The 14,668-nt window shown below is 41.5% G+C and overlaps 1 protein-coding gene across 1 annotated transcript in view; it reads right to left on the bottom strand.

The window, feature by feature from the left end:
- LOC132590220 (acyl-CoA (8-3)-desaturase-like) overlaps positions 1–14,668 on the bottom strand; it is a 56,391-nt gene that overhangs the window by 14,869 nt on the left and 26,854 nt on the right. Inside the window, exons 5-9 of the mRNA XM_060263185.1 lie at positions 11,268–11,396; positions 7,594–7,654; positions 5,204–5,277; positions 4,382–4,479; positions 2,453–2,549 (exon numbers count right to left, since the gene is read on the bottom strand). Of these exons, the coding sequence (XP_060119168.1) occupies positions 2,453–2,549; positions 4,382–4,479; positions 5,204–5,277; positions 7,594–7,654; positions 11,268–11,396 (459 nt within the window). The remainder of the gene's footprint in view (positions 1–2,452; positions 2,550–4,381; positions 4,480–5,203; positions 5,278–7,593; positions 7,655–11,267; positions 11,397–14,668) is intronic.

Genomic DNA, 14,668 nt, shown 5'->3' with positions numbered 1-14,668 from the left:
AGTGTAGATCTATATATCCCTCATGGCCTATCAAATTCATTTCAGCTAAACTTTTTGATTTCTCGGAAGAGCAAGTTCCACTAATTCAAATATCCTTGCAAAATGTTAATTTTCTCTTCAGTTTCCACTGGACAGAAACTAATTTTCATTTGAAGTATATTTACCATTCTACAATAATTATATTAAACTGATTACCTTAACACAAGCTACAAAATAACATTTCAAAAACAAAATTGTAAATTTTAGTGTAACTGTTATGTATTGGACTACGACTGGGAAGACCCAGATTCGGATTCCTACTTCATCATGGAAGCTTGTTGGGTAACTTGGCCAGTCGTCCTCTCTCAGCTTAACCTACCTAACAAGGATAAAGATGCTAGAATAGGATAAAAGTGCACTAAAAGTTTTCAAAATCAACATCGTTTCTGAAATTATGCCTAATTCTGAATTTATGCAACAGTAGTTTATGAGCTCCCTGCCCCCCCCCCCCCCAAAAAACCCTTTCCCTCTTTCTTTATCTCTGAATGGTATTGTTTTCTAGGAGTGACAGAGGTCTCTTCCTAAAACTTTGTGACCTGCCTCTCAATAAAAAAGCATGCTGACAAATGATACATAAAATTGAATTTCTGGTGAAATTCTATAGCAATTCTGTTTAAAGTTAATATCTAAGCATGGCAATTTATTTCTGAATTACAGTTTATTCATAATTTTGTTTCTGCCTTGACTTGTTTCTTACAGGCCACTACTAGTTACCTGAAATGAAAACAGAAAGAGTCAAGAAAGGAAAAACAAGAAAGGCACATCAGTTCTGGTGTTCAGGGAACGATTTATGTGGAAGAGCTGAACTGGGCACCTTCTGTGAGCCATATATCCTGCTTATTTTATTCAAATTGTACAGTAATACCTCTTATAAAGCAGTTTCACTTAACACTCTTCATCCTGGGTGTACATCTGCTTTTTTAAAAAAATCAGGAGTGACTGGATTAAAGTTTCCCAGCATAATCAGTCCTCTGGAAGTAAATGTGGTCTGGCCAAAAAGGATGTGGCAACCTTCTGCAGGTGAGGTGGCCTGTTGAAGATCTGTGAAAGGCCTGAACAGTCAAGGAATGGGGCCCCAGTCAGAGCTGAAGAGCAACTGCAGCTTCTTGGAGGAAACCTCTACATGAACCTCTACATGACCCAAAGGGACTTCCCAGGATGGATCATCACAGAAGCCTGAAAGAAACAGTAAGCTGGTGGTTGCCATTTCCTCCAGCTGCTGCCTCATTAATAAGAAATGGCAATAGTGTGAATATATCCCTGTTAGAAAAGGGTTGCCAGCCTCCATGTAGTAGTTGGAGATCTCCTGGCATTGCATCTCCAGACAACAGAGGTAGTTCCCCTGGAAAAAATGGCTGCTTTGGAAGGTGGACTCTACAGCATTATACCCCTCCCCAAACCCTGTCCTCCTCAGGCTCCACCTGCAAAATCTCCAGGTATTTCCCAACTTGAAGCTGGAAACCCCACTATTAGAACCAGTTTTACCATACCTGTTATAGAGCTTAGCACTTTGCTTTCAGAAATACAACTACCAGGGCCTTTTTTGTAAAAAAAAGGCCAGCAGGAACTCATTAGCATATTAGATCACATCCCCTAATATTAGCATATTAATTCATTAGTATATATATTAGACCACACACTCATTAGCATATTAGGCCACACCAGCTGGGATAATCTAGTGTAAGTGGAACTGGTGGTAGCTGGCTTCCAACCCGCACCTGCCACCCCTGCCTCCTTATTTATTTATTTATTTTAGTATATTTTTATTCCACCCATTTCCCGTAGGACTCAGGGCGGAGTACAACATATGATAAAACAATAAAATGCAATAAAAACGTTCTATAAACAGACAACTCAACAGCACTCAGATTACCATGTCATCACATATGTCATCAGCTTAGCCGTCTCACATCATGGCAGTTTTTATTCCATTTCTTAGCACATATGGAAGCTACAGCTGCTCCCACCAGACATTTAAAGGCATCCACACACCCCAGCAGCAGTCCTTCAGAAGGCAATACCCACCACTCAGGCGCCACAGAAAGAAAGAAAGAAAAGGGGGGAAGGAAAAAAAAGAAAGACAGAGAGAAAGACAGACAGACAGAGAGAAAGACAGACAGACAGACAGAGAGGGAGGGAGTTGGAAATAAAGCAAATAGAGGGAGAAAGAAAGACGGGGAGGGAGTTGGAACTAAAGCAAATGGATGGAAATGAAAACAGAGAGAGGGGAGAGTGGAAAAATAGACGGAAAAAGAAAGACAGATAGAGGGGGGAGGGAGTTGGAAATAGAGGAAATAGCCTCTGGGCTCTTTGACACACTTCATTTTCACTACAGCACATGGTCAGATATTCTCCTTAGACCTCTGGCATATGGGCACATACCAATAATTCCTGGTGAGAAAGGATCACTTACCTGTGTAGAGAACCAGTCCATGTTTCCATCATAATCAATGTGCATAGGAATATGGTTCAGTTGTGATATCCACGTAAATAAGATACTCTCCAAAACACTGAGAGAGAGCGGGGTGGGGGGGGGGGAGAAAAGGCAGGGTATAATTTATATTTATTTAAAAAACATTTATTAGCTGCCTATCCCTTGCAGAACTCAAGGCAGACTACTTTATAAAAGTACACTCCTGAGCCTAACCAACACAAGTGACTATTACTGATTTCTCACAAGCGTTGTACTGCCGCCAGATTTCTGTCTTCCCACACCTCGTACAAGCAATCAGTTTCCTGCCAGTTGCTCTGCAGGTGCAGTTTGACACACGGCTCCCTTCGGTTTCCCTCAACTTTTAAGGATTAAGAAACCACGAGGGGAACTGGAGAAAGCTGTGCACCAAAATGTGCCCGTGGAGCAACTTGAGGAAAATTGATCGCTTGCGTTGTGGGGAAACAGAAGTCTGCGGCAGAGCAACGCTTGTGAGAAATCAGTATATATCTTTATTTTCATGCTATGCACTCTAACTTTGAAGTGAGCCCAATAAACTCAGTGGAATTTCCTTTTAAAAACAGACAGGACTCAAGAACACAAGTAGAGCAGCCTGCTGGATCAGACCAGTGATCCATCTAGTTCAGCACACTCTTTTACACAATGGCCATCCATTTATCCTGACTTTGCTTTGGTAACTACAGCTGGTGGCAGTTGGCTGGTCAGTTAGCCAATGGGCAGGTGGCTGAGAAGACAGTTTCTTTACTCAGCTTCTCCCCCCTTTTCTAGTACCTTGGAAATGGTTTTGGCAGCCTCTGAATACCCAACTTTCATTTTTTAAAGGTCTCTAGTGTCTTCCCTTGTTGAGACATACCTTTTTCCTTATATCTCCATGAGGGAGGGGACTAGAAATTTGTTTTTAAATGAAAACTGGGTTTTCAGAGAACATGCTAAACCTATCATAACAACAGTATATTGCTAGAACAATATTTTAGTATGGATTTTTGTTTTAAATGCAAAAGCCCTGTTGTGTTGTGTAGTTATTTTTGGCATTAGAAAAAAGTGGTAATGTTTGAAAAGAGATATAAAACTATATATATAGTTCATAAACAGATGGGTGGCAGAGCTGCTCCCCCTTTTAGTCTTCTCCATACAAAGACAGATGGGTGGTGGGAGGACAGGTACATCAATCCTCCCCAATAGTCAGCTGCAGTCCCCTGCCCCAGGAATGCTACCCTCTTCCCTGCAGCCTTGTGTGTATCAATGAAGCCCCCCACTTTTTCTCTCTATCCCTAAGCATGTACATTTTTTTTAAAGTTTAGCCTTAAAACTGATATATTGTTATAAGCATGCACAGAAAATAAAGGCAGAGTGTGTGGTATGATGCCACCAATGATGTCACCTTCCCTTGAAAATCTTGATTATTCAAGACACGTGGAAAAGAAAATAAACTGACTTCACAACTGTGAAAATGCAGAGGGAAGGCAGATGTGTGGAAGAGTTGTGCCCAAACTGATTCCAGTTTGTGGACTGACTGCCAAGAAAATCACGAGCTAGTTGAGAGTGAGGCAAAGACTGAAAATAGGAAGCCGCATCTGATTCAAGGTAGATTCGCGCATAAATGTGTTTTACTTGATTTTGACCCTTGGCAGCTGAATGTACATATCAACTCCACTAGAAAACAAAGTGTTTGAAGTTATTCCAGATGACATGAAAGATCCATCTGCAATGGCTCATACTCATATCCAATCCATCCTTTTATGCCATAGTTTTTTGGAAAAAAGAAAAGTTTCCTAAGATTAATCTTTGGTGTAGAGCTTAATATTGGAATCTAAAGTGAGAGAAATATCAATTCATAACAACAAAGGAAGAATAGAAATCAAAAGAAACATGAAACATGATGAACAGTACTTGAGCAGAAGAAGTTGTCCCAAAACAACTTTCACTCCCAGTAAAGGCACAAAGGTAATAAAAAATCGAATGAAATATGTAGCACTCCATGACAACTCCTGTGAGAGAGAAAGAAAGGATGGGTAGAATAGTAGATGTACAGTTGCCTTACTATTCCTTAAGCAAACATACACCTTAAACACAAGTCCCGCATGTCTTATTGTGTATGGGCTATATGTTACTATCTATTGAGATACCCAATCTCAATGACTCTCTAGAATCCCTGTGCCTACTACATCAGCATGGTGGATAAGTCAGAAGTATTCTTCAAAACCATCAGACCCTGCACTGAGGCACTGTCCACTGGCCCCACAGGTCACATTTCCAGAAGGCTCAGGTTCTCCAACTTGTACCTGCTTAATAGGGGGATGGGATTTCTCCCACAATTCCAGTTTCATATTAGGCATCATGACATGTTCCCATAACTACGGTATGTTGATTCTCAATTCATACTTCTTGAGTCCAATTTTGTTTTCAAAGCGAACTGATGGAAGCGACCTGGCCAATTGCTGTCTGGTTTTCCTCTGAGTTGTTCAGAGGTTCAGGTTCCTAGTGGTCCCATGAGGAACACTGTGCAAAGATTCCATGAAAATCACAATAAGCTTATTAGTGATACTTGTTTATGGAAAGGAGCTAATTCTTTACATGTAAAGTCTTTGGTCAGCATAGACTAAAACCATGTCCCCAAATAGGGTCATATGACCATCTCTCAGTGCTTTTCCCTGAGATCATTTTAAAGCACAGAAATGCATCTTACTACTTGGAAAGGATTAGAACACTTACCCGCCATAGTTTACGCTGGAATATGAAATATATTGAATAAATCTGAAATATTGGAACTACAACCAGAGGCATTGCTACAGAAAGAAACAAAATTGAAAGAGTGGGTTAATCACTCTTTTGTAATCACAGAAAGTCACCTTAAAAACAATACACACATGTCAACCTTCCCAAACTTAAAGTTATACCCAAACTGAAATGGGTATTTCCTGTTAACTCCTAATTTCCTTAAATACTGTGATTTTATTCTAGAACTAGAAATAAGGCCCATTGTGGGCTCTGGGTGAGTGCCCTCTCACCCTTGGTGTCTTCCCATCCCCCACCTCCAACCACTTCTCCCTTTCAACTACCCCCACACCCTTGATGGACAAGGTCACTTATTTGCATATTTAGTTTACATTACCAACCCAGAGGCACATCAAGAAATCACAATTTATACTTAGAACCACATCAGAATATGGGTTAAAGTTCATTTTAATTCCAGTAGCTTCCTAACACAAGATAGCCACCAATGAGCTTGAAGAAAGTAACTAACTTCTCAAAGGAGCTATTGTTCTAATCACAAGCTGATATGCTTGCAGAAAGTTTAAGTTTAGACTTCTCGGCAACCAGTTATTTTAGGAGGCGAGAAAGAGCAGAGAGAAGCAGTTTGAAGAAAGAGTAAAGAAGACACCTGGACTGGACAAAGGAATGTGCCCTCTTAAACTTGTAAACCACAAGAGACTGGTCAGCAGAAATATCCAGAGGGGTGCCTCCAAAGTGTATGGAGCCATCCTTGGGTAGCCAATCATGGTTGTATAATTTGGAATGAAGCCAGTTAAGGTATAAAACAGCCTGCATTTCTTGTATCCCTCAGAAAGCTGAAGGGTTCTTGAGGGTCTTTCACTCTCTGTTCATGCTTTCTCTTAATTAAGATTCCATTTGCTACCGGACTTGCACTGGGCTGCTTATTGGACGGAGAGCACAGGTACTACTCCTCCCACCCATGACATTCATTCACGACTGATCTAATAGGTTTTACTGTTAGAGTATTAACCTATTTCCACATATGAAAAAAAATCTCTGCAAGTAGAAAACTAGCACATAACTGAGGAAAAGCCTCTGTGCTCTTTTTAATCTTGCAGGGAGTCTTTATGTCAGAGGGCATTGCAAAATATTTCTATATTTTTAGTAGGCTTGATGTTAGACCAGGGGTGGCCATACTCATTTAACCTAAGAGCCTCATAGAATAAATGTCAGGTGTTTGAGAGCCTCAAGGCATGAACGTGGCTGGACTCACTCTGGTCCACCAGCTTCCAAGATGCTGACCATGCCCCCATCCAATTCACTGTGCGATTATATGTTATTACACCATACACAGAGAGAAAGAGAGAGTATCAGGCAGGAATAAAAACAGCCTTGAGCTGCTGGCACATCTTATTTGTTTCAGTTTTTAACTAATCTTTGACGGTAATAAACTGAACAACTAAAAAAAAAGGTAAAGGTAGTGCACCAGTCATTTCTTACTCTGGGGTGACATTGCTTTCACAATGTTTTCATGGCAGACTTTTTACAGGGTAGTTTGCCATTGCCTTCCCCAGTCAACTACACTTTCCCCCCAGCAAGCTGGGTACTCATTTTACCGACCTTGGAAGGATGGAAGGCTGAGTCAATCTTGAGCCGGCTATCTGAACCCAGCTTCCACTGGGATCGAACTCAGGTCGTGAGTAGAGGGCTCTGACTGCAGTACTGCAGCTTCACTAATCTTTGATGGTAATAAACTGAACTAGATAACTAGAATTGTTTATTTCCAGATTTTGTTCTTGGAAGTGAAATATTTTGGCAAGCATTCTCTAGCTCTCTCAACTGGAAAGAAATGAGAAAAAAGGAAAGGTGGAAAGAAATAATGAAAGAGAAAGAAAGAGAGAAAGGTGGAAAGAAAGGTGGAAAAAAAGGAAATAGATAAGGATGGAGAGGTGGAAAGAAAGCAACTTTAACTTTAAATGCCTTCTCCAAGCTGGCCAATGGGAGCTTTGAGAGCCACACAATATGTGTGAAAGAGCCACATGTGGCTCCAGAGCCACAATTTGGCCGCTCCATGTTAGACTGTGAGGACAAAATTCACTGCCTGTTGCTTTCTATTGTACCTCTGAAAGTGAGGAACAAAGAGGAGATCTCTGCTCATAATACAGTTCCCCCACCCATATTTTTAAAACTACTGATTATGTGCCAGACACAAACACCAAATAGCCTTTCCCCCTCCCCATCTCCAATGTACACATTAAAGAAGATTGATAAAACAAAGGCTAAGGATTAGAATAGGACATGTAAAATCAATAATTTGAGAGGGTAAAACAGCAAGGTGGTAGCAGAAGTTGATCAAAAAGGTGTGTGAGAAAAGTGGAGATGCTCACTGATGAAGAAATACTTGTGCTGATGATTATAAGGCATGTACTTCTTCTTCTGCTTGCCGAGCTGTTACAAAAAAAAAAAGAGGATTAAAGGTCATAAAGAAGTAACAACTAATCCATTGTTAATTTAACTGGGCCAGATTCAGTACAATGCCAATGGAAGGTGCTGGCAAGGAAGGATTTTTCCAACCTCCTCATTCCCTCAGCAGCTGACTGTGAAGCTTCCAGTGGAGTAGATATCCCATTATTCAAAAAACAATGTTTCTCAGACACACATTGGATGCACAATATCCATGGTGTCGGGAGGAAGATGTAGGTCTGCCAATTCAGGGCTTTTTGGGAGCAGGAACGCATAGGAACACAGTTCTGGCTGGCTTGGTGCCAGGGGGTGTGACCTAATATCAGGGGTGGAATTCTAGCAGGAGCTCCTTTGCATATTAGGCCACACACCCCTGATGTAGCCAATCCTCCAAGAGCTTACAAAGCTCTTTTTTTGTAAGCTCTTGGAGGATTGGCTACATCAGGGGTATGTGGCCTAATATGCAAAGGAGCTCCTGCTAGAATTCCACCCCTGCCTAATATGCAAATGAGATCCTACTGGGCTTTTCTTATAAAAAAGCCCTGTGTGAAACAATGGTGATGTCAGGTGGTGTGGCCTGATATGCTAATAAGTCCCTGCTGGGCTCATAAACACATGAACCAGAGATGAATCAGGGAGCTGTGGGGATTAGACTTGGACAAAATGAAGCATTTGCCAATAAACAGAAAGTATTTACTGTAGGCTATCCTGAATCCAATTCCAAAGCAAATAAACTGGAGGATGTGCATGTGCACAACAGATTGCTATTCCTGCTAGAGGTTCAATTTAGCTAGCATATCAAGAAGTCCAGGGCTTTTTTTTTTTTTAGGAAAAAACCCAGCAGGAACTCATTTGCATATTAGACCACACACCCCTGACATCACCATAGTTTTGCACAGGCTTTTTATAGAAAAAGCCCAGGAGGACCTCATTTGCATATTAGGCCACATTCCCTGACACCAAGCCAGCTAGAACTGCGTTCCTGTGCATTCCTGCTCAAAAAAAGCCCTGAAGCAGTCATTGATAGATATCTTAAAGGAATTTCTCCAATCCTCTTTTAAAGCCACCTAAATCAGTGGTCATATCCACATCTCTGGTAAGAAATGCCATAAGTTAATGATGCACTGTGTTCTCGAGTTATGGAAGGAGAAAAAATATCTCCCTCTTATTTATAATTTCATGAATAATGACTATCAACCAACTTTTGAACATTAATTAAAATACAAATATATGAAAATTTAAAACATTAAACCATAGGGTTGAATCCCATGGAGGTTCTCTGTGGATGGAATGGAGTAATAACTGCCAATTCTCCTCCCTTTGGCAAACCTCTGATTCTCCCCTCATACTGTTCCTGGGAGTCCCCAGCCCCCCAGGAAAAGCATCTCAAAGGGAGCTGGGACTAAAGTGAGATTGGGAAAGTGGAAAGTGAGGAAGTCATGCTCCATGGATGTTAATTTTTTCTGTTTACTGAAATTACTGGTGGATCTGAATAACACAACTGCTACTCCAGATTTTCCTCTGATCTGTTTCAGTACAACATTCCATATTTCAGAAAAAGAATCAATAGAATGGATCCTTCAATCCAAAATATGCAAGAGTAATTATTATGATTATTAGTCAAACATTTATTGCTTGTCACGAAGCACAAGATTTCCCTAGTATTTTGTCAATAGAACATTAACAGTAAGCAGTGTTCCCTCTAAGCTGAAGAGTCTTGTGAGCAAAAATTCTACTTCATGAGCTACTGGCAGGACTTTTTTGGTAGAAAAAGTCCAGCAGGAACTCATTTGCATCTTAGGCCACATCCCATGATGTCACCACTGTTCACATAGGGCTTTTTGTAGAAAAAGCCCAGAAGGAATTCATTTGCATATTAGGCCACACCACCTGATGCCAAGCCAGCCAGAACTGCGTTCCTGTGCGTTCCTGCTCAAAAAAAAAGCCCTGGCTACTGGCATTAAAGCTGTGAGCTACTGCATAAATTATTGTGCTCTGGGGTCAATTTTTCTGAGCTAAGACAAAATGTGTGAGCTGGTGGCTAAAAATCTGTGAGCTAGCTCAGCCTAACTCAGCTTAGAGGGAACACTGACAGGAAGCAGTACATTTTCCATTCATCTTCTGCATCACACTGGTTTTTTTCTCTACAAATTATTATTCAATTTAGGCTTGCCAAATCCAGTCTGGCAACTAGCAGGTGACCAGGGGGAGGGAACAGAGGGTAGGAGTGATTTCATGCTTCTCTAGGACTTTGGCCCTTGACAATTCCTAAGATGTATGATGTCACTTCCAGGATTTCCCAGAAATACATCATGCCATTGGTCTAACAGCCATTTTTAAGTTTTTTCTCCCATGGCTGCTTTGAACAGTGGTAGGAAACAAGACATAGGGGATCTCCTATTCCCATCAGGAGACTGGCAATCCTAATCCAATTTTTGTCTTGAATACATCTTCCCAAAGGGCCTCTAACCTTGAAATTCTACCAAATGTGCAGGCATGTATTTTCAATTTATATACCACATTTTCTACCACTGAAGTAGCTCATGAAGGAGCATAATAATTATGAAGTCAATACTGTACAGTACTAACAGTAATAAAAGCAATTAAACATCTAAACTCATCATAAATTAAGTTCAAAAGCCTAGACAAAACAAAATAGAATAACAAAGCAGTAAAAATTTCCAGCAGCAATATAACCAATCCCATGATATATCAGTAAAGTCTTCTGAACAGTGAACATCAACTTCCAGAAATCTTAATGCACCTCCATTAGAAATGTGTTTCAGAGAGTGGGTGCCACTAGAGAATGTCCTGGCTTGAGCATAGACATTTCTTAAATCCCTTCAGGACAGGGCATGTAACAATGCTTCCCATCATTCTCAAGGAACATGGGAGTTCATGTGTGAAGAGGCATTCTTTAATGTGCACAGGCTCCAGGCATGTAAGGTTCTAAAGGTGAAGAGCTGGGCCCAGAAGCTAATAGGAAGCCAGTGCTGTTGAGCCTGAGATGAGACCTCATCAAGAGATAAGCTATAACATTTTACATTAGCTGAAGTGTATTGTCATCAGATCCATTAGCTGAAGCTCCAAGTCATCAGTTCCAGCTCCTGGAGATCTCCCCAAATTACAACTGATCTCCAAACTACTGAGGTCAGGCCTCCTTGAGAAAACAGTTGCTTTGGAGGGTGGACTGTATGGCTTCACATCCCCATTGAGGTCCTACCCCTCTCCAAACTCAACCATCCCTGGTCTCTACCTCCAACACTCCAGGAATTTCATACCTGGAGTTGGCAACCCTGGTTAAAATAGCTTATGCAAGAGAGTACTGAAGTGCGTATTACCAAGTCATATTCTTGTCTGGAAGGAACAGTCACTGCCCACTCGCCAACCTAAATCCCTGAAAGCCCACTACCACCACTGCTACCTCAACTGGAAATTTGGCACTCTGTAGTATCAATATTTCTAAAATTTAAAAATAATAAGCAGAGTCACTCCTTTTGTCAACCAGAGGCACTGATGCCATTTCCTACTCTGACAAGTTATTGGCACAAATCCCACATCTCATCCAAGCGTTACCAGAGATGTCATTACTTCTTACCTCTTCAGAAAGAGATTTTCCTAAAGAAAAAACTGTGGGATGCATTTCAATATCTGGGTCCTTTAGGAAACAGTTGGGTTTGGCATGGTGCTGAGAATGGTGAAGAGACCACCAGTTGGCTGAAAGCCCCTGCAGAGAAAGATGGGGACAAAGAAATCAGGCCACAACCACCTTCTTCGACGTTTTAAACTTCCTGCTTATTCTGAAGAAATAAATCTGCTCATTCATTTTTAGGGGGAAAACCAACAAAATACCAATACACCAAAACAAAACAAAGCAGCATAAAAATAATTTAAAAGGTCAATACAGGATACAAGGTCAGAGGTTAAAAAAATGAAATGGATAAACATCACCCCTAGTAAAAAAACAAAACACCCCACAATCTTTTCCAGCATGGAAAAAAAATGAACATACAGGCACCATATACAATGTGCAACAAGTTTTACAGTGAGACACTACACAGAGGGCGCGGTCACACGTACCATTAGTGACGACACAGCTCCGTCTGGCTGACGGATTAAATGTGTTCGTTCAGACATCCACATCTGGCAATCGAGCCTCATCCGTGCTCATCCAGGCTTGCTACGCATGAATGGCACATTAATTTGACAGCACATAAAGTCAGGCCCCTTTTCAAAACAGCGTCACAGGATCGGCTTTTTGTTGTTTGGACAGCTCACCCGCGATACTGCCTCTCACCTTTTTTTTTCAAAGACAGCAGACAGCTCACCCAGCAGACATGCGCATTACCAGATCATCCGGGAATCTGAGGTGCTTCTCCAATCAACACAGGATCGGAGGGGGGGGGGAAATCATTATCTCACTATTCAGAACAGGAAAAAATTCTTTTTTTTTCAATGTGGAGGGTTTCAAGATATCATTGTCACTGCCAATTTCTAGGAAAATAATTCCTGGCAGTTCCGTGGTTTGGATCGGCAACGTTAATTCTGGAAACTTTCGCCCTTCCCCCCTGCCTCTGAAGAAAGTTTTGATTTCCCAGCTCCAAACAGCTGGGCGCATGTTCAGTGGACCCCCTCCCCTCCCAGAAATCACCATTTGATTACGCATGCTCCAAGAAAGGTCCGTGATAGTATTGGATGTCTGATCGCGCACAACAGAATGAATCGCATTCTTGGATGCTCGTCTGAACTGCCCTGCATGAAATCACTATTCAGCAGTTCAGATTTGAGCGCTATACACCCACTTTTAATGGTACGTCTGACCACACCCAGAGAAGGTGAGGGGCTGTTGTTCAGTAGAAGGTTCCTAGTACAATCCTTGCATCCCCGATTGAAAGGAACTGGAAGTAGATTATGTGAAAGACCTCTGCCTGAGATGCTGGAGATCTGCTGCCAGTCTGAGTAGACAATACTTTGATGGACAAATGGTCTGATTCAGTATAAGACAGCCTCATATATGTTCAAGGTCATGTACTGGCCACATCCTCTTCAGGGGGTGGCAGCACAGAAGCCAGAGCCTCCATGGACAGTTTTAATGGGTGATTCTCAAATGTGAATAGGGCATCCTTTAGTCAGCCTGGTCTCAGGCTCCTTCAAGGGCTTTACAGGTCATGACCAACAAGACAGAGGACGATTATAATATGATGAAAGAATTAAAGATAGCAGCTAAACATAAAAACTGTGTCGTAATAAGTGATTAAACTACCCACAGATAGATTGGGTCAATATGTGTTCTGGTTGGAAGAAAGAATTTCTAGACACTCTCAATGACTGTGTTATGGAGCAGATGGTCACAGAACCTACCAGGGGTGGGGTGATCCTGGATTTGGTCCTAAGTAATGCCCAAGAACTGGTGAGAGGTAAAAGTAATTGCACCTCTTGGGAGCAGTGACCATAATGTTATTGATTTCACCATTTGTATAAATAGGGAGTTTCCCCAAAAGACCAACACAACCACTTTTAACTTTAAGAGGTAAATTCTCTGAAATTAGGAGGCATATGAAGAGGAAACTGAAAGGAAAGGTAAATAGGGTCAAAACTGTTGGGGAAGCTTGGAGGCTATTTAAAACTACAATCCTAGAAACTCAGATAAACTATATACCACAAGTTAGGAAAGGCACAAACAGGTATAAGAAAAAGCCTGTATGGTTAACAAACAAAGTATTGGAAGCTGTAAAAGGTAAGAAGGATTCCTTTAAGTGATGGAAAACTAGTCCAAGTGAGGTTAATAAAAGGGAACACAGGCCGCGGCAAATCAAATGCAAGACTGTGATCAGGCAGGCAAAAAGGGACTATGAGAAGCATATTGCAAAAAAAACATAAAGACCAACAATAAAAATTTCTTCAAATATATTAAAAGCAGGAAACCAGCCAGAGAGGCAGTGGGGCCCTTGGATGACCAAGGAGTAAAAGGATTACTGAAGGAGGATAGGGAAATGGCTGAGAAGCTGAATACATTTTTTGCCTTCGTCTTCACTGTGGAAGATGAGGTGTTTGCCCACTCCAGAACCGCTGATTTTGGAAGGGGTGTTGAAGGACCTGAGTCAGATTGAGGTGACGAGAGCGGAGGTTCTACAACTGAGACAAATTAAAAACTAATAAGTCATCAGACCTGGATGGCATACACTCAAGATTTCTAAAAGAACTCAAAGGTGAACTTGTGGATCACCTGACAAAAATATACAATCTTTCATTGAAATCTGCCTCTGTTTCTGAGGACTGGAAGGTAGCAAATGTCACCCCCATCTTTAAAAAGGGTTCCAGAGGAGATCCGGGAAATTACAGGCCAGTCAGTCTGACTTCAATACTGGGAAAGTTGGTGGAAACCATTATCAAAAGAGAGAATGAGTAGACACATTGATGAACCAAAGTTATTGAGGAAGACTCAGCATGGGTTCTGTAAGGGAAGATCTTGTCTCACTAACCTGTTTGAGTTCTTTGAGGGGGTGAACAAACACGTGGACAAAAGGGACCCAATAGATGTTGTTTACCTTGACTTCCAGGAGGCTTTAGATGAAGTTCCTCATCAAAGGCTCCTTAGTAAACTCAAGAGTCATGGAGTAAAAGGACAAGTCCTCTTGTGGATCAAAAACTGGCTAATTTATAGGAAGCAGAGAGTTGAGTAAATGGGCAATTTTCGCAGTGGAAGATGGTAAGCAGTGGGGTGCCGAAGGGCTCAATACTGGGTCCCATGCTCTTTAAATGTGTTCATTAATGATTTGGATTTGGAGTAAGTAGTGAAGTGGCTAAGTTTGCAGATGACACTAAATTGTTCAGGGTGGTGAAAACCAGAGAGGATTGTGAGGCACTCCAAAGGGATCTGTCGAAGCTGGGTGAATGGGAGTCAGTGTGGCAGTTGGGGTTCAATGTGGCCAAGTGCAGAGCTATAAATACAAGTTAATGGGGTGTGAGCTGGCAGAGACACTGACCAAGAGAGAGATC

This window comes from Heteronotia binoei, chromosome 21 (genome assembly GCF_032191835.1).
Source record: "Heteronotia binoei isolate CCM8104 ecotype False Entrance Well chromosome 21, APGP_CSIRO_Hbin_v1, whole genome shotgun sequence".
Taxonomy (NCBI): domain Eukaryota; kingdom Metazoa; phylum Chordata; class Lepidosauria; order Squamata; family Gekkonidae; genus Heteronotia; species Heteronotia binoei.
This window is presented reverse-complemented; position numbering and strand designations above follow the sequence as displayed.